At 40.9% G+C, this 25765-nt stretch overlaps 1 protein-coding gene across 1 annotated transcript in view; it reads left to right on the top strand.

Moving 5' to 3' along the window:
• HBEGF (heparin binding EGF like growth factor) overlaps positions 1-22825 on the top strand; it is an 85511-nt gene extending 62686 nt beyond the window's left edge. Inside the window, exons 4-6 of the mRNA XM_078653335.1 lie at positions 13174-13329; positions 18499-18594; positions 21713-22825. Coding sequence (XP_078509461.1) covers positions 13174-13329; positions 18499-18589 — 247 coding nt within the window. The 3' untranslated portion in view covers positions 18590-18594; positions 21713-22825. The remainder of the gene's footprint in view (positions 1-13173; positions 13330-18498; positions 18595-21712) is intronic.
• Positions 22826-25765: the final 2940 nt, after the last annotated feature.

Genomic DNA, 25765 nt, shown 5'->3' with positions numbered 1-25765 from the left:
CCCGCACACCGTCAAAACCAACCTCCATGAGGGAATGAAGGCCGTCGCCGAATGGATGAGGAACAGCTGACTGAAGCTGAACTCGGACAGCCTGGGATGAACCCTGGTGGCTGACCACGCTGGGAACAGCACCAACACCCAACGACCACGCACGCAACCTGGGATACATCCTTGATTCCTCCCTCTCCATGTCGAAGCAGGTCAACACCTTCTCCTGCTATAACACCCTCCGCATGCTTCACAGGACCTACAAGTGGATCCCCACCGAAACCAGAAGAATGGTGACCCAGGCCCTCGTCAGTAGCAGAGTGGACTATGGCAACGCACTCCATGCAGGCATCACGGCCAAGCACCTACGACGACTGCAACGCATTCAAAACGCCTCCGCCCGACTGATCCTCAATGTCCCTCGCCACCGCCACATCACCCCTCACCTGAGAGACCTACACTGGCTCCCCGTCGAAAAAAGGATTACCTTCAAACTACTCACCCACACACAAAGCCCTCCACAACACCCTACCAGCCTACCTCAACAGCCGACTCAGCTTCTACACCCCCGCCCGCCAGCTCCGCTCCGCCAGCCTTGCCCTCGCCGCGGTCCCACGCATCCAACGAACTACCTCCAGCGGCAGATCCTTCTCCTTCCGCAGCCAAGACCTGGACCACCCTCCCTACCCACCTACGGCAGACCCAAGACCTACTCACCTTCAGAAGACTCCTCAAGACCTGGCTCTTCGAGCAGTAGCAGCACACCCTTCCCCTCAGCGCCTTGAGACCCTCACGGGTAAGTAGTGCGGTTTATAAATACATTGATTGATTGATTAATTTGAGGTGAACCGCTATGGCAGTAGCATGACTTTGAAGTTGAAGGCCTATGACAATTCTGTATGACAAATTAGCCACGTTCTCTCTAACACTCTCCTTACAATTTATAAACTGGAAAGGGTAATGTTAACAAAGGCAATTCCTCCAGTTCTCTAAGTCCCTCTCTCGGTCAGAGACAGGAAAAAACTGTAGAATGCTGGCATGCCACCCCCTTTTATGGTTCCCAGGTGGGATGGACGATACTGTCTTTTCAACACACTCTTGTATCTTTGTTGTCTCATTCGGGTGGGCTATAACTCATAAGCAATGACAGGTGCAAAGACAAGAGACGCGGAGGTAATGTCTGAATTAATCAGAACCATTGGAAAATACCCCTTGCACAGCAAACTACTCAACCCACATTTGAGCATGTCCTCGTCATCTGTGTAGACCTATGTAAAGTTTTTGTCAATTAAAAGAAATCTATGTATTGTATAATAGGTTTAACAAGCACAAAATAACCGTTTCTTAGGATTAAAAAAACAAAACAAGCATTCATGCACCACAGTCAGAAAGTCCTACATATTTAAAATTGTTCATGCGTCAATTCTTAAAAGAATATAAGTTATTTTAGTACATTATTTATAATACATATTAAATAAGCACTGTAGAGTATACATGCCACACACAAACTATTATTTTTTCACATTGCAGTCCTCAGCAAAGTGATATCATACCAGCAACAAGAGACATACTGATATCATAGGTGGTGAGTGTAGCAAGCACTTACAGTGGGCCGGGTCTTTGCAAATCCCAAGTCGAGCAAACTGCAATCTGGACAGGCCTGAGTCGAGTAAAGGTTGATCTCCAACAAACTCAGAGGATGGTGCTTACTTTCCGATGAGCCTCATTTTGTTGGTACCCTACAGAGGTCTGATCCTCAAAATTCACCTGGAGTTTCCTCAGTGATTGGATTTAAATCAAAGCAGCCGTGTGCACCCTCATAGCGTTAATGGAGAATCTTTAGAGCCTGATTCTTTAAAGATATTCCTATTTCTACACCCTAGATTGAATAGAGATTTACGAATTTCAAAAAATCACAAACTTCTTCAAGCTTGCTTCTGGAAACCTGTGTTATGGGTTTAAAGGGTACTAAAGGTTTTTGAATCCCTAATTATGTCAATACAAAATTAATTCATATATACAGATACATAGAAAATACAAAAGTGCATGCCAAAAATGACTTTGCATGAGTTCAACTGCACTTTCATTTTTCTCTTTTTTTCTACACAATTTTCCCAAGAGGGAATGCCCCTCTGTAATTCCCTACCTTTTTCGAGGGTATTCCTTCCAGTGCCCACCCTGAAAACTGCGGGGAGTAAAACCATTACTATTTCCAGAGTAGAACTGAGTCAAGGACACGTTTCTGAATACTTTTGTGGCTAATCACAAACGTTGAAGGGAATCCCAGTCTGGTAGGAGATATCCTCATGTATAATATTACACCATAAGTACATGCATGGAGACTTCGATTTACTTGTGCACGTTCACCTTTAATGAACTGCTTGCACTTAGTCAAGCCCACAGCACGTTTAAGGTGACCTTGTGCATAAATACGTTTGTGAATTGGACCATCTTTCTTTAATTTCCATCTTTATCCAGGCTAATAGAGTCTGATCGTACAATTAAATGGTTTCATTGTTGCAAACTATGCTAATTTAACTTTCTGCGCATATCCGAGATCAGCATTAAGTGCAAAACACACTGCTGAAGCTTTTTATTAAAGCTATCTTTTGGGCTTCAAAGGATTTCAAACACTTTACTGCATTAATAAAACAATACACCTCCTGAGATTGTCAAAATCATTCAAGCTTTTTAGGTGTTGCTTGACAGCACAGCTGTTTCTAGGCCTTATATGATCAACAACAATAAAAAGAGTACTGCTGACATAGGGGCTTAGGCCCCACCTTCATGTTGGTTTCCCTCAGTACAGGATTTGACTGGACCAACGTTGTGTGCTTCTACTGAAAAGAGTGCCTGCATTATACTTTCTGCTAGAGCTAAAGCTTATTTCCATTACAGTAGGCCTGAGTTGGTTATGGTGAAAGGCCAGTGATAACAGCTCACAAGCCAATGATAACAGCTACCGCCATGATTGGTACACTAGGACAAGGTATTTCAGGTTGAGGCAGTAGGCCTTATTTATTTACGGTGTAGCACTTATGTTAAGGCCTTTAACCCTTTAAATGCGGCTGAAATTTATTTCACGCCTGTGCAAATCGGACGGCTCCTGGCCATCCGACACACACCACCCTTGACGTCGGACGACCGGGGGCCGTCTGACACATCCAAAGGGTTAAAGCCTGTAAACGGGAGTTTGTTTTTTTACATGAAATCTCACATAGTACCTTTGTAACGAAGGATTTTGGGGTTGGATACCCCTGTGGCACACCGATGGGGTAGAAGACTTGCACTGTAATAAAGGATCTTTTATTGGGGGGGTGTATATATATATATATATATATATATATATATATATATATATATATATATATATATATATATATATACATTAATTTAGATCATAATTATATTATTGCATAGAGGTGGACTATGCTTCCATCCATCACAATGTATTTCCTGGTAATGGTTCATTCCACATCATTCATTTGTTCTCTTGGTCTGTGAATCACAGCATTTTCTAATAACGTGCACATTCACCTGAAATTGAGTGTTTTAGTGTCTGGGCAGTGTAGGAGAGTGGAGTCTGCTTCCTATGGTCACCCCCACTTTTTGCTTTGCTTTACTGGTTTTCGACTTAGATGTGGCTGTGGGCCTGCTAATCAGACCCACAGCCCAGATGCACTCTCTCTAATTTCTCACCATGTACTCTAGGTACATACACAATTGGGAATTGGTTCACCTTGTCAGCCCCTGTAGAAGTGTACCCTAGGTACTCAGGGCATAGGTGTAACCAAGGCCTACCAGGGGCTGCAGCATGTATTATGCCACCCCTGGCTGGCCACTCAAATAGACACAACGGGCTGATCACTCAGCTGGGGCAAGGTCGTGTAATCACCCCTTGCTTGGGTATAGTATTCCTATACCTACTTGTATATAGACACATAGTAACATATAAGTCACTCCTATGGCAGGCCTTAACAATCCTGGAGGCAGAGTGCTTGGTTATGTGTGAGATGTTGCTCTAGCATGAGCTGAGCCTGTCTGCAGCTTTCGGAACCATGTCCTTATAGCTGTTCTATGATATTGCCATACCATATACTCTTAAGTGCATTATGAACCTCGCGGTTAAATGCTAACTCTGGTTTGGCTTTATCAAAACATGTCGTGTAAGGTGTCACACGCTGTGGAATACTGCCCCCTCGCCAATTCTGGCGACGGGGGTAGCATTCCACCCTTCTAGAGGGAGAAGACATGTTGTTGCTGACTATCCCAGTTAAAGTTAACCAGAGCCCCCAGCGTCACAAAATGGACGCTGCTACCACCAACACAAGTCTGACCTCCTGCTGCTTGGAGTCCTTCCAGTCACGGAGGTGTGGACAATAGGTTTCCTGCCTGGGGAGGTGCGAGCCCCACCCCAGACAGGACTTTGTGTATTGGGACAGGGAGGGCTGAATAGAATGAGACACTGCCCGGAGCACCCTTGGTGCTCCATGCATACCCCAGTTCAAACCGGTTGCTGGGGCACTCCAGCCCCAGCTCTGGCACGAAACTCTACAAAGGAAAGGGGGTGTAACCACCCCCCTTCCTGGTGCCACCCATAGGAGGGACCTAGAAAGTAATCCATCCCCTTTTAGTTGTATAAAGATAGGAGCTGAGTCCTGAGACTTTAGATTAATCCTGAAACGAAACTTGACACAAAACTCTGGACCTTCGACATTCTGCTGAAGCTGAAGACTGAAGAATCTCCCTTGTGGCCAAGGAGTGACCACACTGGGCAACCAGGCACCATCCAGCAAATCAGCGGCTTGCTTTGTCGACGTTCCCGCCGAAACCCGAGCACAGAGCCTGACAAGACCGAGACTTCCAGACCTCTCTGACCCTCTCTTCACGCTGCAGCATAGCTGTGATCCGTGGAGGCGACGAGACACGTGGGACCGGACATCTTGGAAAGCCTGCAACTTGCTAACTGTGCAGCACCTGAGGCATCCTCGAAGCTGGGCACTGGGGATTGAGAAACCCCGAACCCGAGCTCCACCTGCACCGAAGATTAGCACTCCACGAGTTCTGCGTGGGGCCCTTCTGCTTGTGTTCTGCTCGACGCGTTGTCCGGTTGCTGGCCCGTTGGCAAGTAGCCTCTGTGACGAAAATCCTTTTGAACCACCTCGCTGGTCTGGTTGCTCCAGACTGGCCCTTGCTTCCCTGCAAAAGTGAGGCACCCCAGACCTTGCTGGTCTGCACCAGAAGCCTTTGTTGAATCCTGCGTGGGTTTGCCCTTGCCAAGGCTTGTTGACTCCAATCCGGAAGACGACTCCTCCATCTGCGAGAACCTTCGTCGGACAGCTCGTCTCCAGCACCTGGTCGTCAACGACGCCTCCTGGTCCACGTGGCTGCCACGACAAGCTTCAAGACAGCACCTGATTGCTGCTCGACGTCGTCTGGTTCCTTCCTGGTTCCACCCGGTCACTGGCTAGTGACCCAGACTCTGTCCCCTCTGCTTTCAGGTCCTCTTCATCCTCGATCCACACTTGGATCCACCCGGACATCTTCCTCCTGGTCGCCTGCAGCATCTTTCTTCAAGGCTCCATAGGATTCAACGACGAAACCCGACACATCTTCACACCTATGCACCCGCCTTCCGTGGGTGAGGTAATGCGAGTATTTCGGTGCTCCCAAGGGTATTGACTATCCAAGTGTTTAAGTCTTTAGTTGTTTCCTCCTAGCTAAAACGGAAGTGTCCTAAATCCTTCTAAATCTAACTTCTAAGTTCCCATTGACTTTGCATTGACTCCCGCGTGTGTGTAAAGACACTGCACACGCCGCCTGTGGGCCTCCTACTTCTAAACTATTGTTCCTATAGTGTATCCCCAGCGATTCCCTAGGCCTGTCCTTTCCGCGTGACGTGGTACTTATAACACTTTCTTAATATATGGTTTGCTTCGCCCCTAGGGCCTAACCGTAAATTGTGCAACTTAACGTATTCTGACTAAGTATCTTGTTATGTGTTTTGGCCTCTGATCTCATAAAGAGTTCAGAGGAGTGTGTTAGTAAATAAATACATATATATTTTATATATATCCTGTGTGGTGTCCTTTCATTTGATATTCAAGGGGTTACATATGGTAAAACAGCTGGCTTTACATGCCCTCACAAGTCTTTTAGCCTAAGACTGTCCACGCTACCACTAGGATAGCCGGTCTATAAGGTTGACTTACAACCATCACCATAAGGGTTGTTTGGACTGGTGCAAGGTGATCACTAGAATAGTGATCATCATATACCAGGCAAACGTCTCACAGGCAGGTTGATCAGTCTTTTATTTTTTAGGGTTCTCCTTTCATTGTTCCTGTTTAATTACTTTGCTTTTTACATTTTTCCTAAGAGAATACTACAGCTTGGATGGGATAATTACGCACACAGGACCAGGGAGTAACTACACACTTTGGTGTCTAATAATTGGAGGTGGCACATGGGACGTGTGATTGCTGCAAGCATGGAGGTGCGGGAAGCAATGGTGCTGGAGGCGAACGTTTGAGAAATGTGGACTAAGAACACATAAATTCAGTAAATGACATTATATTAAGGATTTGAGTGACATAAACAATCAATCAAGAAAGCTTTATTGGTCTGTTTGCACAGAAAAAAATATACATCACTTTCCAATCAAAGGAGAATTAAGGAACAGCAGCAGTTTTATAAAACAAACACGTACATGAAGAAAGGCTTTTAAAAACAATTAAAAAGCAATTAAAATGCATCTGTAATAGTTAGACTTTTCCTTAAGCGGAGTACACTCTTTAAAAACATAGCAAGCCTCCATACTACATGTTCTTTATCCATCAGTTGAAGTTTTAAAAAAGCAGGGCGACATTGCCTTAACCCCTGGTTTTTTAAGAGTGGAATTAGCCACACTTTTCTTGACTCAGAATAAAATTTGCAGAAAAGGACAGAATAAATGGTAGACTGACATGATTGATTGTCACAAGGACACAATGGAAGCTGCCTCGACCAATCGTTCATTTTAGGCCAAGTCACCAGTCTATGAAACATATTAAGCATAAATCTGGCCAATAACATTCTATCATAAGTTAAAGGGACAAATGACAAATATGGCTCCATGCCGAATGTAGTTAATATAGATTGATGTTGGTTAACAGTGGGCTTCAAGAGTTCACCAGACAGTCTGACCTCTTCCAGCATGTGAAGCCCCTCCTTTTTTAATGCTTCCCTTGAAATCATCTGTAAGGAACTTGGGTCGGTAAAATATTCTGGATGCCCTAAATGGTTCATAACATCACAAATGAATCTAATCCATGGTATCTTTAAGGCTCCGTCTAATTTAAGACAGTCATCTAAAATATCCCTGTTTAACTGTGTCTGCTCCTTAGACCAGATACTATGCCACAACAGTATCGGTTCTATTTTAATTAAGTCAGAAATAAAAGAGAGACCCAATTCTTCATGGCAAACAAAAGATGAAGTACTAGGGGGGACAGATAAGATAAATCTTAAAAAAGAATTCTCAACGTGTTGCAGCTGTGTGGTATTTGCTAGGCCCCACACCCCGGCTCTGTGCATTGCTGATGTAATGCACTTTGCTTTGTAGATTTGTATCAACTCCCCAGGAGGTTTCCGACCTAATTTCTTAGAAAAGGTTACCAGGAAATTGGATGACCGAATAAACATCAATTCTTTTGCAGTTATTGTTTGAACCCATAATTCGTTTTGATTGAACAATATACCCAAATATGAAAAGCTCTTAGTTGTGATTAGCTTCTGTCCCTCAACAAAAATATCTTTCGCTCTCATGGTCCCTTGACCACATCTCATTACATATGTTATATGTTTTATGTTGTTTTATATAGCGCACGGCTACTCAAAAAGAGTGTCCCGGCGCTTTTATTGAGATCCTATAGCAGTGAACACAACACAGTAATAAAAACAGAACAGGAGAAAAAAAAAATACGTCTTAGCAATGTTAATGCTGAGGCCTTAATCCTTCGTAAAAGCAGAAAATACATTAAGAACCCTTTGGAGAGCAATTTTGGTTCTTGCCAACAAAACTGCGCCATCCGCATAAACGAGTGCCGGGATGAGTCGGCCTGCAACTTGGGGGAGGTCATGTGTAGTTCTTACTAAAGCTTCCCCTAACCCATTAGTATACAAATTAAAAAGAAAGGGGGCCAGCACACAACCCTGTCTCACCCCCCTTCTAACAGGAAAGGTAGCCGTATGTTCCCCGAGTGATATATCTTCTAGTTGATCATTTCCAAGCTTAAACTGACAGGTAAGAAGGAATCGCCCTCCCCAAATGTTTGAGGTTTTGTCGTTAGTGAGCTAAGAGAAAATTCAGTATGTCATGTGTACCATATTATTGGGCAATATTATTATTTGTAGAACAAATATGCTCTGTTAAACCATATATGAGTGGTGAATTTGTTTTGAGATTGTTCACAGTCTGGTATGAATTATCTGTAGGTGCCACAAAATTTGGCATCTGCCAAGGATCACTTAGGTTGACCAAGTGGGCAAGACAGGATTTGACTTGATGTTTCTTGGTTACACATTCTGCAGTGCAGCCACTTGGCAGTATCTACTTTTCTCTCCTGCAAACACAGGGGAGGGTTTTGAGTAAATAGGAAGTGATGGCGCTTGGCTAAAGTTTGCGTAAGGACTGAGCAAAATATTGTTTGAATACGGTGCTGACCAGGTAGACAGGACCCTTGTAACCCCTATATGCGTATGGGAAGAATCCCTTCAACAAAATAGTACATTCAAATCCTGGGCACAAGTGCATTAGTGCCTCTGCTAGTGCAAATCCTTCACGGAATGAAGGTCTCAGAGAGAAATTTATCAAGTTAGAGAGCCTTAAAAAATTGGAAAAATTCAGATGGTGGGATGGAGCCACTTTAAAACCGTATTTAGGACTTAACCGGGTCCCATGGGGACTACGGTCCCAAATCTTCCCCACATACGATGATCTTGCCGAGGCTCTTCTCGGCAAATGGGAATCAGCACTGACGGCTGGTTGCTTTAGCTGGTTTTTGTTCTACATGATATGAATTAAAAGAAACAGGAAACAACTCTTCTGCAAACTTTATGATATTTACTCTTCAATTCACTTATGTTCATGTGATCTCACATGTATACACTAATGCACGTATGCCCAGGATTTGAATGTGCTTTTCTCTCCTGTTTTACTCAATATAACAACCCGTTTTGTGTTTGGATTTCACAAGCTGAATAAACCTGACGGTATATAACATCCCTTTTAGGAGAGAAGTTAGACGAACAGGTTTGATTCACCGTTGGGCGAAGGGTTAAGAAAAAAAGAGAATAAATGTTGGGATATATAAAATAATCCAGCAAACTGCAAAATCCGTAAATTAATCTGTGTTGTTTTCTATCTCATAAAATATAATACAACTAAGTTGCAGCACTCGGTTTATATATATTTATTTAGAAGAAGCCCAACTGCTTAACATATACAATTAAATAAATCACAAAACAGTGACCTCAGTGGTCACACAAAGCTTACTGTAAGTTTGCAAACCCTTAGTGGGTCAGATCTATGAGAAACCGCTCCAGTCTGTAGATAAACATTCACTGTTTTGATCCTACATTGTCAGTATGAGGAGGTTAAGAAAAACAGTTATTTTTGGCTTTTAGGATTATGTAACATGCTTGCAAGTTTTCTTTCATTTAGCAGGAGTCTGCATTTTTTATTTCCAAAATTCAGCCTATGTTAAGGAAGGGACGAGGGGGCAGCCTTCAACATCTCCAAAATTCTGGTTTCAGCTATGAAATGGCTCTGAAGTTCTATGAGAAAAGGGCAGAGCCAGATCTTGGCTCTGAGTCAGGCTTAACTCTCTAGAACTCCGCGTGCAATTAACTAATTGCCCTTTAAAGAAGATTCACAGGGTGGCGATCATAAAACAGGAAGATGGATGGTGCTGCCAGTGGATTCCTGTCATGGTTCAGTGACCATCTATTCTCTCACATGATGTCCTCCTAGAGAGTTCAGGAAGTTTGTAATGGAAAGTCTTAGAATTTCACCTGACTGTGTGCACTGTACCTGGTCCTCACTGTTGGTATATATTTCATCCACTCAAGACGTGTAGTTACCCAAAGATGTGATAGAGGTGTAGGCACATGTCCAACTACTTGACTAGAAACAATCCTGAATTGCATAGATTGTGGGGGGACACAATACGGAATGCATTTTACGGCACTATGGGGCACATGCATCATTGATAGCTTTTGCGATTCTTAATTTGCGAAAATTACCGAATCGCAAATTAAGAATTGCAAAATGCTATGCATCATTTTTTTCACTATTTATTTGCGAATCGGTAAAAATCGCAATTTTTACCGATTCTCAAATAAATAGCGAATTCCAAAGTGCATTTTCGCAATTCCCATTGATTCGGCCCATAGGAGTCAATGGGAAGGCAGTTAAGAATTCGCAATTTGTTGATGCATTCCACGGGTGCAGGGGGGGGGTCCAAAGGACCCCCCCCTGCACCCCTGAAATGTATTTGAAAGTGCATGTTTCACACACACATGTCCTAAGGACATGTGTGTCTGTAACATGACACTTTAAAAAATGCATTTTTTAGTTTTTGTAAACATTTTCGCAAATTAACACGAGGTTCAACCTCGTGTTAATTTGCACTTCCAAATTCCAAATTCGCAATTTTAGAAAAAATGATGCATTGCCTTTAAGGAATCGCACAAATGCGATTCCTTAAATGCATTCGCTTTTTTTGGAAGTGCAAAAAAAAGCGAATTGTGCAACAAAGTTTGATGCATCCCAAAAATGGTTTTTGCATTCGCAAACGGGCGATTTTACCGATTCGCACCGTTTGCGAATGCAAAAACCAATGATGCATGTGCCCCTAAATCTTAGGAACGGTGCCTGAAAAGTTTAATCTGTAACAACTATTTCAGTTAGTGATAAAGGAATGTACTCTAGTACGTCCTCCACAGGAACTTTCAAGGGACTGTTTGCAAGGGACTTTCAAGGGACTGTATGTAAAGCTAAGTAGACTTAGTTTGCTATGTGTCCCTGCAAGTCTTCTGTGTAACTCATCCTAGCTGTGGGTGTGACTTCAGTGCAATGCCGAAATGAGCAACATCATAGTCACAAGGTTAATTGAGCGGTCTCTCGGCCGCATAGAGGTTGTGAAATTTGGTGATGACCAATAGTGGTGGGAAGGGTGTATGTAACCTTGTTCATTCTGTGATTCTCTGTTTAGGACCTTAGTCTAGAGGATTTGATGTGGAAATGATAAACCTTTGCATTGTGCCTTCTTAAAATTCGCCTTTGAATGAGTTTTACTGTTCTAATTTATATCACTGGCAAGTGTATTTCTCGTTGGGTTATTCATTTTACATGTGAAAGTGAGTGTGCCATTAGCCAGGCTGGTGCTGAGATTAACAAGGGTGTTGCATAAAAAAGTTAGTAAGTATGCCCCAGGAAGTAAATATCTCCCCCCCCCCCCCCTCATGGCCTGAACCGTTAACTGAGAACCATCACTTCTGCATATCTTTGTCAACACAGTGTCTAAAGCACTGTAAGGCAGTATTCCTATGTCTCACCTGACCGTTCTATGAAGGCTGGACTGGCCGGACCAGGCATCAGGCGTTTCCCCGGACGGCTGATAGGGTGGGGGCTGGTTTTTGTTACTTGGGGCGTTATTATAACTGTGCAGCAGTTTTGAAGCATCTACTGCAGAATTCCTTGTATATCCAGTAGTTTTCAGGCAACGATAAAAGTGTCAAGATATCTCTAGTGATTAATGTACCTACTGGAGAGAGATTGAAGTTTTGTTTAGTGGCAGTTTTGACTCCTCTAAGTTAGCGCAGAGGATTAATATGCCTGCTGCAAAGAGCGTGCATCATGTAGATCACAGAACAGTATTTTATGTGCATAGCTTAATGGGTTGCTGCTTTTGTCACAGAGACCCTTTTGTTACTGTGCTGTACCTAAGTTACAATCATGATCTAGCACAGTAAGCTCTGAAGTGTCATCAAAGAGTACATGGTACCAGTTAGAAAGTAATTTTTCCCCCATTATCTTAATGTTGCAAAAAAAGGGGTTTGTTTCGGTACAAGTAAATTCTTATTAGAAAAGCCAGACCTAACCACTGTTACGTTCTGAATCCTGGGGTTGTGCTTCTCCACACCAAGCACTCTTAAAAAATGCCTACCAGTAGGGATGACATGTGAATCCTATATACCTTATATTTCCCTTTGTCACATTTTCTATGCACTGATTTACACATGTATTATGCATTGTCGCTGTATTTGTGTGTGATATAAAATGCTCCGACACCCTACACTGGTGTGAGAGGAGCTATAAAACACATGAAATACATGAGCAGGGAGGGGCTATGGAGAGATTAGAAACACCGTTGGAGTGTGATAGTGAGGGAATCATTGAAGAGCCCCAACAAAGATTGTTGAATCCTGGTGCACTCTAAGGTCATCATTTACTATGCTTTAAAAGCTAATACAATTGAATAATAATGTTATAGAATGCGCCATTTGTGCCCTAATTTTCTTTGGGAGAGAACCACCCAGAGCCACCTTGTAGTTGTCAGGCTTACTTGCTGCACTCACTGTGCGCCGTACAGGGGCTGGTCTGACCAAATTTGCCTGGGATCCTTTGGTTTCCCAGTCCAGCCCTGTGTGCTAGGCAAACTATGAAACAGAATTACAAATAGTTATACGATAGCTGTTATGTAGTTGTTGAAGCTTTGAGTCAATTTAGTCTGTAAGAAAGTGCTGTGTAAATGTCAACATTGATTTTGTGGCGCACTGCTGTGGGTAAGAATATGTTTCACACAATTAGACTTTATATGTACAAGAAACGTATTTGTATATAATGCATGGATCTGTAACAATAAACAAAATACCCAAAAATATTTTTTATAAAAAATGTAGATGCCCTGAGCGTTGTGAAAACTCAGGATACTGTTAGAAATACATTGTATGGTTCAGCATATGTTGCATAAGGCCCTCTACACACATGTGAAAATGTAATTGCATATTTTGTACATGGTGTTCTCTTAAATAATGAAACACCTTGGGCACACCGTGGAATCTTTTAAATGACTCGTATTTTCAGACTATGTTTGTTGTGCATGTGTTTAAATGTTTTCTTTTATTTATTGTTCTTCATAGATGCCAGCATGGGTACCATGGTGAACGTTGCCACGCGTTTATTCTTTCAGTGGAAAATCCATCTTCCAGTTATGACCACACAACAACACTGGCAGTTGCAGCAGTGGTGCTGTCTTCTGTCTGTCTTCTAATCATTGGCACATTGTTGTTGCTAAGGTAATTTTGTAATCATATTTTTTGCTGCAGAGCATGTGCAATGTAATGCAGCTGTGCCATATTGTAAGAATAACCTTGTCATTTCGATTGCAAGTGATATCAGCTAAGAATCATTCAGCTTTAAAAAATACTGTGATTTTTGTCAGTGTCTGTACACATTGAACCCTATCAGACTTAGTCCTAACCAAGGCCTGGCAGTAGATAAATCTAACCTTATGTGACAACACAGAGAGATTTCACTGTGTTACTATTTATTAAATAACATTTGGCGAAACTCACAGAGGTTTTGTGTGAAAAAGTGCACCTTTCATGCTTCCATGTCAGTTAGGAAGGTATTAGATAACCAGGAAGTGCCACCACACGCGTATAAAATGCAGAAACTTTGGGCCTGATTTAGATCTTGGTGGACGGGTCACTCCATTTTAGCGGTGACGGATATTTCCGTTCACCGAAATATAAATCCCATAGGATATAATGGGATTTATATTTCAGCAGACGGGATATTCGTCACCGTTGTGACGGAGTAACCCATCTGCTGAACTTTAAACCAGGCCCTGTGTTTGGGTTGGAACATTCAGATTTGTGGTAACATGCCTTGGTCAAAAGATCTTTGTAGCGGTCTCAGAGAAAAGATTGTTGCTCATTAGTCGGGGAAGGGTGATAAAGCCATTTCCAAACAATACAAAGTCCATCATTCGACAGTGGGAATGATTATTTATACTATTTAATAGAGAAAGTGCATGCCAGTTATCAGGCTACCCAGTAGTGGGTGTCCCAGCACAATGACCCCAAGTTTTGACCAAATGATGCTTTTATACATCTAAAATAACCCCAAAGCTACATCCAGGGATCCATAGGACTCTGCCAATATGGTAAACGTTAGAGTTCATGATTCCTTCATTTGCAAAAGACTGAACAGAACCACAAGACACGCTTATTCGTTACCCTTCTTTGGGGGGGTGGGCGGGGGTGTTGTGTGTGTGTGTTTTTGTTCACTGAAAAAAACACAGGTTTCAGGGACGTTATAGTTAATCTGACATTTAATTCATACAAAACCAGAGAAATTCAGCCGGTATAGTTATCTGAGCTAACTATATCTCACGCCCCCCGCGCTGATGATATCACATAGTACATCACTCATGACATGGTCAGTGACATCACTTTTGTCATTGGGCTATACGTGGGCTACATCTGCGTGATATTTGTGCTACATTTGGGCTCCTTTTTCTCTGGTGGCCTTCAATTCAATACATTTTATTTGATCTGATTTAGAAACATAGATAATAAAAGTGTACATAAAAACAGTAAATCCTTTCTTAATACAATACAAACAGAATTAATTAAAACCTGTAGGTGAAAACGGGTGTTACAAAGCCCGGCTCAGAGCAACTTCAGTTTAACAGAATAGTAAAGTTCAATGTTTCACAAGATCAATCTCAAGTATTTTGTGTAAAATACACAATAAGGGGTCCAAGTGAGGTGCAACGCTCCCATAACTGACCAGACTGCACTATAAAAAACTGCAAAAGAAACTAAAAATAAAAAGGGTTTTGCACACTTCCATCATTGGCCCATACGTGGGCTACATCTGGATAATATTTGTGCTACATTTGGACTTGTTTTTCTCTGGTGGCAATCTTGAGAATCTTATTTGTTATGAAGTTTCCTAATTTCCTCATTTACTGCAGTCTCCTCAGTAGGAAATGCTTTCAGTTTTTTATTTTGATTCCATCAAGAAGGCATTCAGACGTGTCACACATTTGCCATAAATTCAGAATATTAGCACTCTAGTTGCTCATTAGATCACTATATTAAAGCTACTGCTCACCAGGGAGTTAACTGGAAGTCTGCTGCTGGTATTGAAAGTTCATGTTTCAGTCTGCATGTCAGAATGTTTTTATGAAATAGAAAAGAATTTGAGAAGTCACTCAAAATGCGCCCTAATTTTTCTTTCTGCAGCACTAATCACAATTTTTATGGCAAAATGAGCCTCCTCAGTTTGTTCCTTTTTAAATTAAATGTTTTAAGTGTTACCAATTTATTCCAATCGAGATGGCTTCACTTGTGTCATACTTTTGTCATAAGTAAACCTGTTAGCGCTCTAGTTGTTCTTTAGAACAATTTGGGTAGCTGCAGTAGAACACAAAGGAATCAACTGACAGTCTATGCTCTTGTTGGATGTTCATGTTTTACTGAGAATGTCAGACTTCACTCTCACATGACTGAGAAAGATATTGTGAATTTTCAGAAAATATGCTCTCACTTTAGCTTCTGGAGGACATGCCAACGTCTATGGGAAAAGCATAAGAAAATAGTTTTCTCTCAAGCATGACTCAGGATACCCCAGCAGAAGGCTTTTTCACAGGGTCAAATCACCTAAGAACACACCACAATTCCTAAAATTAGTATGGAAGCTTCAACAGTAACAAAGTCTGTTATCACTTTCTCCTTCTGGTGACCCTCAAAACCTTCCATTCACCACAATGCATTTTAATGGGGTGCTATCATGTATATTGTGCCAAGATGGCTGCCAACACTTGGATGAAGTGCTGACAGCCAATCAGATCTCATGATAAGATGTGTGGTTGGGCTCTACCCAGATATATAAATGTATTTTTCCTTTAATATCTAAAAAATCGACCTAACGGATTTACACCATTTAAAGCAAAGAGTGCACTGTGGACCAAGAGCTACCTTTCTGCCAAATTTGGTGTAATTCCGTTCAGCAGTGTGGGCCGTAGCCCTGACAAATGTTTCCTATGGAAATGAACATGGAGAAAACATGTTTTGGGACCCCCCCTTTTTTTGTTGGACCCCGCTTGACGAATCACCCCGAAACTTTCAAGACAGGAGCTGACCGGAGCACCCCATTAGTTTTGACAATTTCGAGAAGATTTGTCAAATATATATATATATATATATATATAGAGAGAGATATAGAGATATATATATATATATATATATATAGATAGATATTTATTCTAGATATATGGTTAGGTCAGACCTTCCCTAGGGAGAGCATTTTTTATTTTGCAAAGCTTTTGGGTGCAGTTTGACGAATCTTCATGAAACTTTCCATAAAATGGCACCTCCTTCCTGGGATGTTTTGGGGCGACCCTTCAAGCATGGGCCGAGAAAAAAAGGGGCTGTCTCAAAACGTGTTTTCCCAAATGGAATTTACCTTAGGAATTTTAGACAGTGTTTTAGAAAAAACAGCTGAACAGAATTCATTCGGATTTGGCTGAAAGCTAGATTGTTACTCAGAAAGTGTACTTTTTGTGACTTGGTGTAAATCCATTCAGCCGTTTCCGAGAAATTAAGGTTCAAATGTTCGTGATATCTGGATGGTTGTTACAGCGGTACTACCACAGTACCGCAAATTATGAAAACGAGAGTGATCAAATTGGCCAAGAGTTCTTTTTTTTCCCCGTCCGCAGTCACGGGACCAACCGATCAGATTGGCTAGAGATTTTTTGCAGCCACCATTTCAGGACCTAGTCCCAGTGTCCAGAGAGTCAAAAACTATTAAGCAATAAGAGGACAGGGAAATGGTAATGTAATATGTGAGGTCATAAGCAGTGCATGACGGGGACCAAAGTTATTGGTAACTCTCTGAGCTATCACCCACAAATTTCAGTCATTTTTTAAATTAAAAACATTGCATTATGACTGGCATTGTCTCCTATAATCTCACATTAACCTTTGGGTTTTTTCAGTGAATCTTTAGAGCTTTTTTCTTTAACATAAGTTAAGGTGTTATTTGTATATCTAACTACAACAACACTTTAACCTTTGGTTTTGTAGTGAGTACATATATATTCCCCAAAAACTAAAGTTGGAAGTGCATTAAGGTTTGCTAATATGTTGACCATGGTTACAGAACAAAAAACTATCAAGCAACAAAATTCAAAGATCAGCCTTAACTTCATTTCAACTTTATTTATCTAGCGACTAATGTTTTTTTAGTTGTTTGCTTTTATGTGTTGGTGTGTGTTGGTATGTGATGGTGGGTGTATGGGCATATAATGTTAGTTGAGTGAATGTATGAGTGTGGATGCGTTGGCATAGGATGGTTGCTGTGTCCATTGTGGAGGATTTGACCCAGAAGTCCCTGTGAGTACTATACCGAGTGCACTGTATATGGCCTCACACATTTCACAGATGACACCACAAGGAATATCAGTGGCATCACTGGTGACATTGTGTAACACTTCACCACTTTCCAATGGTGCCCAATTCTAGGCAAAATATCCAACAGTTTTTGCCCCAGACTATTACCATGTATGCACTTGGATGTAAAACTATCCTGTGTACTCCTTTACCGTTCATGAATGCTCTAATGGATGGGAAGAATACTGTGTGTCGGCCACTTTCAGGAATATTTTCCAGCAGTCTTCCCCTAGTCATAGTTTCTGCACAACACATTTGGTGTTTGTATCTGTGCACTTAATTGTTACCTCCCTTCACATGGTCACCTACTTGGTGGATTATTGTGCATGAGTAAGTCTGCATTAGAGCATGAAAGCAAGTTGGAGGAGGAACCAACATATTATGGTAGGGGAAGATGGCTGTGCAGATTTGTGTGGCCACCCACGAAATCAAAACTTTGCTTTACTTTACAAAAGATTGCCATGTTTTTTCCCCACATTTGAAGCACATGCAAAAGTACTCATGCAGATGTTTCCAGGCTACTATTACCTAGGAGGCTTATTAGGTTTGGACTTATGCGAGGAAACCTATCAGTGTCTTAGATTTTGGACTGCAATTTATTGGAATTAGGTAAATTTCCAAAAAAGGAGTCAACCTAAAATACATCAGACTAAAATGTACTCCTCTAGATTTACTCTTGTTTTGTGAATGAACCCCAAAATGTTTAGTTGGACATGCCTGTTTTCATCTGACTTGTGCTGGGTCAGTGAACCTCTTGCTGATTCACTGGTAAATCAGAAATTAACTTGACTTTCACAATTGCTATAAAAGGAAACTTATATGTGGGTCTACATTCTGAATTGCTATTTAATTTCTAACATCATAATCCAAAACCGTTGAAAATACAAAAACAGTGCCCCATGATTAGGGCACTGCAGTCATAAAAAGATTATCTTATCAGGTCTCTAGTTGCAAAGAAAATGTGTAATTATTTTCATATCCCAAATGTTTGGATTTCAGGTACCACAAAAGAGGAGGATATGATGTGGAAAATTCTGAAAAAATGAAGGCGGGCATTGCTGCTGGTAATTTATGCGGTCGGTCAGCTTGACTGAGGTATTATTATGAATTTTTTTTAACATGCTCAGTGAAAGCCGTATAGTAGTAAAGTGTCTATCAAGATTGGAAAGAGATAGATGTTGCATGTCTAAGTATTTTTGTTACATTTTACAGAACATTATCCTGTATGTACAGCTTTGGGCCTAATCATTCAAAGAGAGTACAGGTACATCGATGATAAAGGATCAGGTTTATTGGCAGGAATATGGTTATTTCGGAAAGAGATGATTTCCAGCAGTCCCCTAAATGTTATCTTCTCGATCTATGGTCTAATCCCAAGGTGAAAGTGCTGTGCATGTCATAAAGGTGCTGCAAGCTCAAGTAAAGGTTTTTACTATGGTCATTTGAATCTTTATTTATGTGTCCCTTTGTTGCATCCACACCACATTTATAGTGCCTCTGCCAATGATCAGGGACTTGATTCACCCACTCCCTGCCTTTAGTTTGTGGATGGATTAAAGATGACAGAGGTCTCTCAATTCCGAGATCCTGGACAAGAACCATCCAAAATAAGGAAGTAAACAAAGGGAACCTCCACCTGATAATATTGTTTTCTTATTTGCCTAGTGTTCTTTAGTGAGATTCTTGCCCTCTCTGGAGTGGAAGGATACCTGATAAAAGGCTGAAATGGGACACCTCTATAAATGTGTACATCATTACCATGAATAATGAAAAGCCTTTTAAAATAGGAAGAGCGAGGATAACATCGATAGAAATTACTCTGCAAGGCCCTTCTGCAGTGTCACATAACACAACAGGTGTATACTTGGAGCACACATTCACTTCCAAGGTAGTCTCTTGGTGCTAAAAGGCAGCAGAAAATCACTTGAATGTTTGTGAGATTGAACATGAGTAATTAGAACAAGTGACATCTATCGTAAAAGAAGGACACAACCAATATTTAAAAATCCATTCAGTGGTACTTGCAGTAACTTGTTGTCCAACAGCAGGTGCCTTTAAATTGATATATCAATGTTGGTATACTGATGGTACTCCTCATATACTTCTGAAGAATGAGGGTGCAAGGTGATTAGCATGATTGCACATGGTGCAGAGTACCATGGTCTGTTTGACTTCCACGTCAGATATGGCTCCTAACAAAAGTTAGTGCCATTCATTTGATGGTTCTTTCACAAATTATTGCTCTTCTTTAATGATCAGAGTTCTTCTCACATTAGTTAGGGACAGAGATAAAAAGAAAGCAGGGTGTAAAGCTGTCACTCTTTCATACAGCTTTTATTGCTCAGCTGAGCCACCAGCTTTTATGATGTATGGAAGTAGAAGATCAGGATATACCAATATAGGGCGTGTCATAAAAGCCTTTTCTTAAATGAACAAACGCCAGATCTGTGTTTTGATAGCGGTTTTAATCTAATTGAGGCTTGTTTATTTACGAAAGATTTGCTGAAAAGGAGCCTCTGATGGGTACTTCTAACCACCGATTCCTCACCTTTAGAATAGCCCCTGGTGCCATGCTTGATCCAGAAGATTTTGTTTTTTTGTTCACCAGTTTCATTGAGTTTTGACACATGGGTAAAAATAAGGTACAGCACAGGGCAGACTCGTAAAGTACTGTAAGGCGAATACCTCGGTAGGAGATGTTATCAGAAAATAAAATAAGACGGGAGACTCTAGTCCAGCTGTCCAAACCATTTCACGAATATTCGTTCATGCTTTGAGGGACAATCTTTGGCTTTAAACACAGGCTTTCTTGCTGTGCACACCAGCCCACCCCAGGCTGCCACTGCGACATCGTAGGGGGAGCAGGGTTTTTCCATCGGGCTGCCATGTTGCGATTAGCCAACATAGTAGCCATTCCCAGGAACGCCCGGTCTGCTGTCAAACCCCCCGAGCCCTCCAGGACCACAAGCAACAGCATTAAAGGCGAGAGTTCCACCTCCCATCCCAGCACTTTTGTCAGTTCAACATGAACCGTGGTGGCTTCAAATCCAAGTTTCACCAAATGCCAAGACACTCAGATTCACTATAGACATCAACTCACCTTTAGAGAACACATTGACAAAAACAAAGACAACCTAATACCAGCTCTCTCTTCTAAATAAAGTGGGACTGTTTCTTGCTTCCAGAAAGCAACTTCAGAACTGTTGTTGAAGCCCCTGTACTCTCACTTCTGGAATGTGGTAACACCATGCTACATGGCCTCCCACATTCCTCATTGACAACCTATATGGATATCCTTCACGCTGCAGCACACCTCGTCCTGGCACAACACCCCCTGCATCCATCAGGACTAGACAACGCTGCTCCAGTGTAGGAAAGAGTTGAAGATGCATCATTTTAAAGAACACTACATAACAATACACTAACAGTACCCTTATGCTTTCAGACCCTATGCTTGCCTTTGACCCTTTAGTGTTCCGCTGCCTTTTGACACATACAAAAATAATAAATACATACTTGTATATACTAAAGAGAGATTCGGTTATTCAAATTCTGTTTGTAAATTGTTTCATTTCTTGCTGTCATATTTTTTTTTTTTTGCTGTTTATTGTTGTATATTGATATACTATTCGGAAAGGGAGTAATAGTATTGTAAAACTAAAATAATGATGAACATGTTAAAAAATGATCTTCCTTTATGTAGGGAAGAAGAACGCCTACATGGCTAATAAAAGCAGCAACAGAGTTTCTGCAGTAATTCTTTCCCAGAGACGTCGTTACCACTCGAGCTTTTGCCTATAAGGGATGATGTGTCCATAAAAGCTGACAATAAGTGTGACAAAGAAGCATAGTACCAAGTCAAGGTTTTAAAAAAAATAGTGCTTATGTTGAAACAAATTATTGTGTTGAGAGACCATTAGTGCCAAACACTGTTCTTTCCTTTAGCCGCGCTCCCTATCCAACACCCTCTCTTAGCTGCTAACTCTCTCAAGATAGCGAGCTCCCCATTTAAATTATCTCAATTTTTAGCACTTGCTACGCATTGAGTAAAACTATGTTGCCTTTTGGCTAGGTTCACGCTATACAAATAGAATTGACATACATACCTACATACTAAGGGCCAGAGAAAACAAATGTTTTGTCTTAAAACGTAACAACTGTATTTTTATTGAAAACATGCCATATACTATTTAAGTTGAATTTTTTTTTTCAGAACGTTGCAATGAAATTCTACCTCCACAACGAACCAGAGAACAAACTGGGACGTCTCGTTATATGTTGGACATATCGAAATATATGATGGAAGCTGTTCAGCATATGAAGATTAAGTCTGTTTTCCAGACAGTTGTGTTTCAGAAAATAACCAAAACTGCTTAGCTAATACCTTCAAATTGGAATACAGACCTGGAAATACAGAATGGACAACAGCTGCATCGTGACAAATGCCAGAAGTCCAGCAGCTCAAGTTGATCTTAAGAAATGTAAATTTTGAAAAAAGAAACACTGACCCAATTGTAATTCTCACAAAGGATTCTGGATTCTTTCTATGCATGCCGGAACTAACTGTGAAAACCTAAAAAAAAAATGAGTAGTGTACCTTTATGAAGGCATTTTTTAGTTGAAAGTAGGATATTTAACAAAAATATTGTTTTTAAACATTAGCATTTAAATTATCATATTTATTTTTTGGTATGTTGCTCTGTTAATGTTATTTATTTATTTTTAGTGTATTTTACCCTCCTAACACCAGTAACTTATTAATCAGTTACAAAAACATTGACTGCACATCTGTCACATCACGATTTCTCATGATTTTTAGTTCAAAATATATTATGAGTGTAAAGACTGATCGTGACAAATGTTTTTTGCATATAAAATTGTGTTTTTTAACTTAACTACGTATACAGTCATTAAAATGACCTTAAACATCTTAATTTACAACTAAAAGAAGTGTATAGACGTATTTGCTTCGAGATTGCATTAATGGACAAATGCTCCGTTACAACACGTTGACAGATAAAGAGTTGCGTTATATTGATTGCTGGGCAGACAGATCACATGTCCATCCACGGTTTCATTTATCACCTTTTACTGATCAGTTAGATGGGAGTGAAAATTATGGACAGCCCAAATGTTCTTATTCAGTTAAAATCGTAAGTTATCTCAAAGAGCTATTCAGTGAACATTTATACAGTTTCATGTATAATAGGTGCAGATACTTGGACCTGTCACACAAATGACTAGTTGTGCTATCATGGTGCTCTTTTACATTTCATTATGAAATTGTTAAAATGCCGTACAACAAAGTAAAGGTCTTGACAAAGCACTTTGGTTGTTTTCCATTTTTGTTTTCTTCCACTTGTATATTAACACAAGAAAATATCATAATTTAAGTATCTGTCTTTTATATATAATAGAAAATGAACCACTTTCAGTCCCGGGAGTGCCTAGAAGTATGACCGGTTCGAATTGGGGAGGGTATGTTACTGGTTACCATACCTTTTGCTCTTGGTTTGCTGGTCTGAAAAACAAAAACACATTTGTTTAGTCCCAGTTTGTGGAGTTTAGGAGAAACTGAACTGAGCTTTAATTGGTGATAATTAAAAGAGTCGGCTCTGTTTTCTCTCCTCATATTGCTCTCACCACTTTTTTCAGCAATACAGAGTAAAAACCTGTTAAAATTGTCACTATGGTTAAATTATAAAAACCTTCTAAATATGAATTAGAAACTGGGTTTGGGAAGGTAACAGATAAAGTAGTGTGGTACTGCCCGAGATTTTCTTTTTGTTTTTTTTAGTTGTAATTGTACTGTACAGTCGGATAAAGAGATTCAAATCTGAAATAGATAACGAGTTATACCCAGGGTTACACAGAACTCTAAATAGTGTTTAAATGGTATCTTCTAACGTTTTTTGTGTCTTGAATTTAAATTAAACAGTCAGTACAAAACTCAAAACATTTCAACAGTATTGCCATTACCTCATGTAAAGTCGATACGACATGGCAATGAGAAACATAATGCAGAAAGCAGAAACTGGCTAAAATATAATTGCTAAGAAATTAGGAAATGTCATATAAAAATTCAGATTCATGAATACACTGGTTGCTATATGCTGGGAAGAGATTTCAAGTCAATCCTAGAGTCTCAGAACTAATTAAGGAACTGAGCACTCCGGGTTTAACTCTGAAAATTGTGTCACAGGTAAACATCAGCCAACTAAAAAGCAAGGGTTAATATGGAGAAGAAAGCAGTTTCAAATTAACTGACGAAAGAAAGTGCTGCCTGCTCGTAAAAAGCGTTTGTCTCTTTGACACTGAGACATCTTCTTGAAGGAATTACATTTTTTTTTTGTCCTCATTTGCCACTTTGGCCTTGTTTCCATGATGAAGTCCAGAGGTATAGAGGCGGAAAGGGAAGCTGTCTCAGTTAATTGATCGCTGGTAGGGCCCAACTTAACACTCGATACTCGTCCCTCAGCTCCTCCAGCCTCAACCAACTGTAATTACCAGACAAAACCAATCAAAAGGTGGAGAATTTTTCCACAATGATGTCACGCCCTGGATTAGGTCTAGGTGGCTTATCATTGGACTCGGGGGTAAAAAAAGAAAAAAAAAACCCCGAACATTCCATGAGCCCAATTTAATAGTTGCCAGAACGCCCTTTTGTTTGAATTACCAGACCTACCCAGGTCTAATCTAGAGACCATCAATGCGGAGGTGTACCAAGCTTCGATTGTAGGGGGCAAAGAGTCTTTCCATTTTCTACATATCTCCCTTCTGTCAAGCAAGATAGAGTAGAAAACTAGCTTATTCTCTAAACTTTGGACACCATCCAAAATACCAAAGATGACCAGTGGAAGATCAAAGACTATATTCAAGTTCAGGGATAATGACAAAGTTCTTTTTACTGCCTCCCAAAATGTTGACGAAATGGGGCATTCAAAATACATGTGACAGTCTGAAGCGGCCACCAAACCACACTTAGGGCATGCCACCAAACTCCCCTGAGTAAACTTCGAAAGCCTTAGTGGAGAATAATAGACTCTATGGATGAAAACCCTGCCCCATACTCCGATGGATTTTTTAAGAGCATTCTGGCATGAGACAGTTGGAATGCCCATGCATATGTCTGAAAATCTGGGGCAGCGATTCCCCCTTTTTCTCTACGCCTCCTCAACTTTTTCCAAGAAATCCTCGAAAGGCGCTTACTCCAAATGAAAGAACTAATATCAGACTGTAATTTATTTCTTAATGAAGGATCAAAATATAACTGGATTGTGTTAAAAAGAAAAGAAATTTTAGGTAAAATAGACATCTTAATTAAGTTGACCCTTCCCAAAAATGATAAAGGGAGTTGTGCCCATGACTGTAACAATTTACGGCATTCCTTAGCTACAGCTACAAAGTTTATATTGGCGATCTGATTGATATCCTTAACAATGTTGACACCCAAATATCTCATCTTATTTCCAGAACGTAATGTAATATTTGCTGGAACCTGATCTACATTCCATATCATCATCTCCGTCTTATCAGCATTGATCTCGTACCCGGAGATTTCCCCAAACTCAGAGGCCACCTTAAGGACTGCAGGAAGTGCAGTGTGTACCTCCGATGTATACACCAGAATATCATCGGCGTATAGGGCCACCTTTCTCTCCCACCCCTTATACATGAACGATCTGATGTTGACATTATCTCTTAAGCACTGGGCAAATGGTTCAATGTATAGATCGAACAGGAGCGGGTAGAGAGGGCAGCCCTGCCTTGTTCCTCTCGAGATATTCAGTGGCTCAGTTAGGGCGCCGTTTACCAAAATACGGGCATTGGGGTTCTGGTATAAGAGATCAATTGCCCGCCGCGTTTTTCCACCCACGTTGAACTTGGCCAAGGCCTCCGACAGGTAAACCCAGTTCACCCTGTCGAAGGCCTTGGTTGCGTCCAACGTGAGGACTGCTAAGGGAAGGGACTCCAATACGGCCATATCGATCGCCCCTATTAAATCATAAGTTAACTCGTATAACTGTCGTCCCTTCACGAATCCCTTCTGATCTAAATGAAGAATTTCAGGAGCCACCGATGCAAATCTTTTAGCAAGTATTGTGGTAAAGATTTTGTAATCCACATTTAAAATCGATATGGGTCTATACGAACCACATGATGTAGGTGACTTTCCGGGCTTTAATATTAGAGTTATAGAGGCGCTATCCCAGGATGGTGGAGGGCGAGTACTGTCCTGTAAGATTTGGTTAAATAGCACTGTCAA

The sequence above is a fragment of the Lissotriton helveticus genome, chromosome 7, assembly GCF_964261635.1.
Source record: "Lissotriton helveticus chromosome 7, aLisHel1.1, whole genome shotgun sequence".
NCBI classification, from domain to species: domain Eukaryota; kingdom Metazoa; phylum Chordata; class Amphibia; order Caudata; family Salamandridae; genus Lissotriton; species Lissotriton helveticus.
This window is presented reverse-complemented; position numbering and strand designations above follow the sequence as displayed.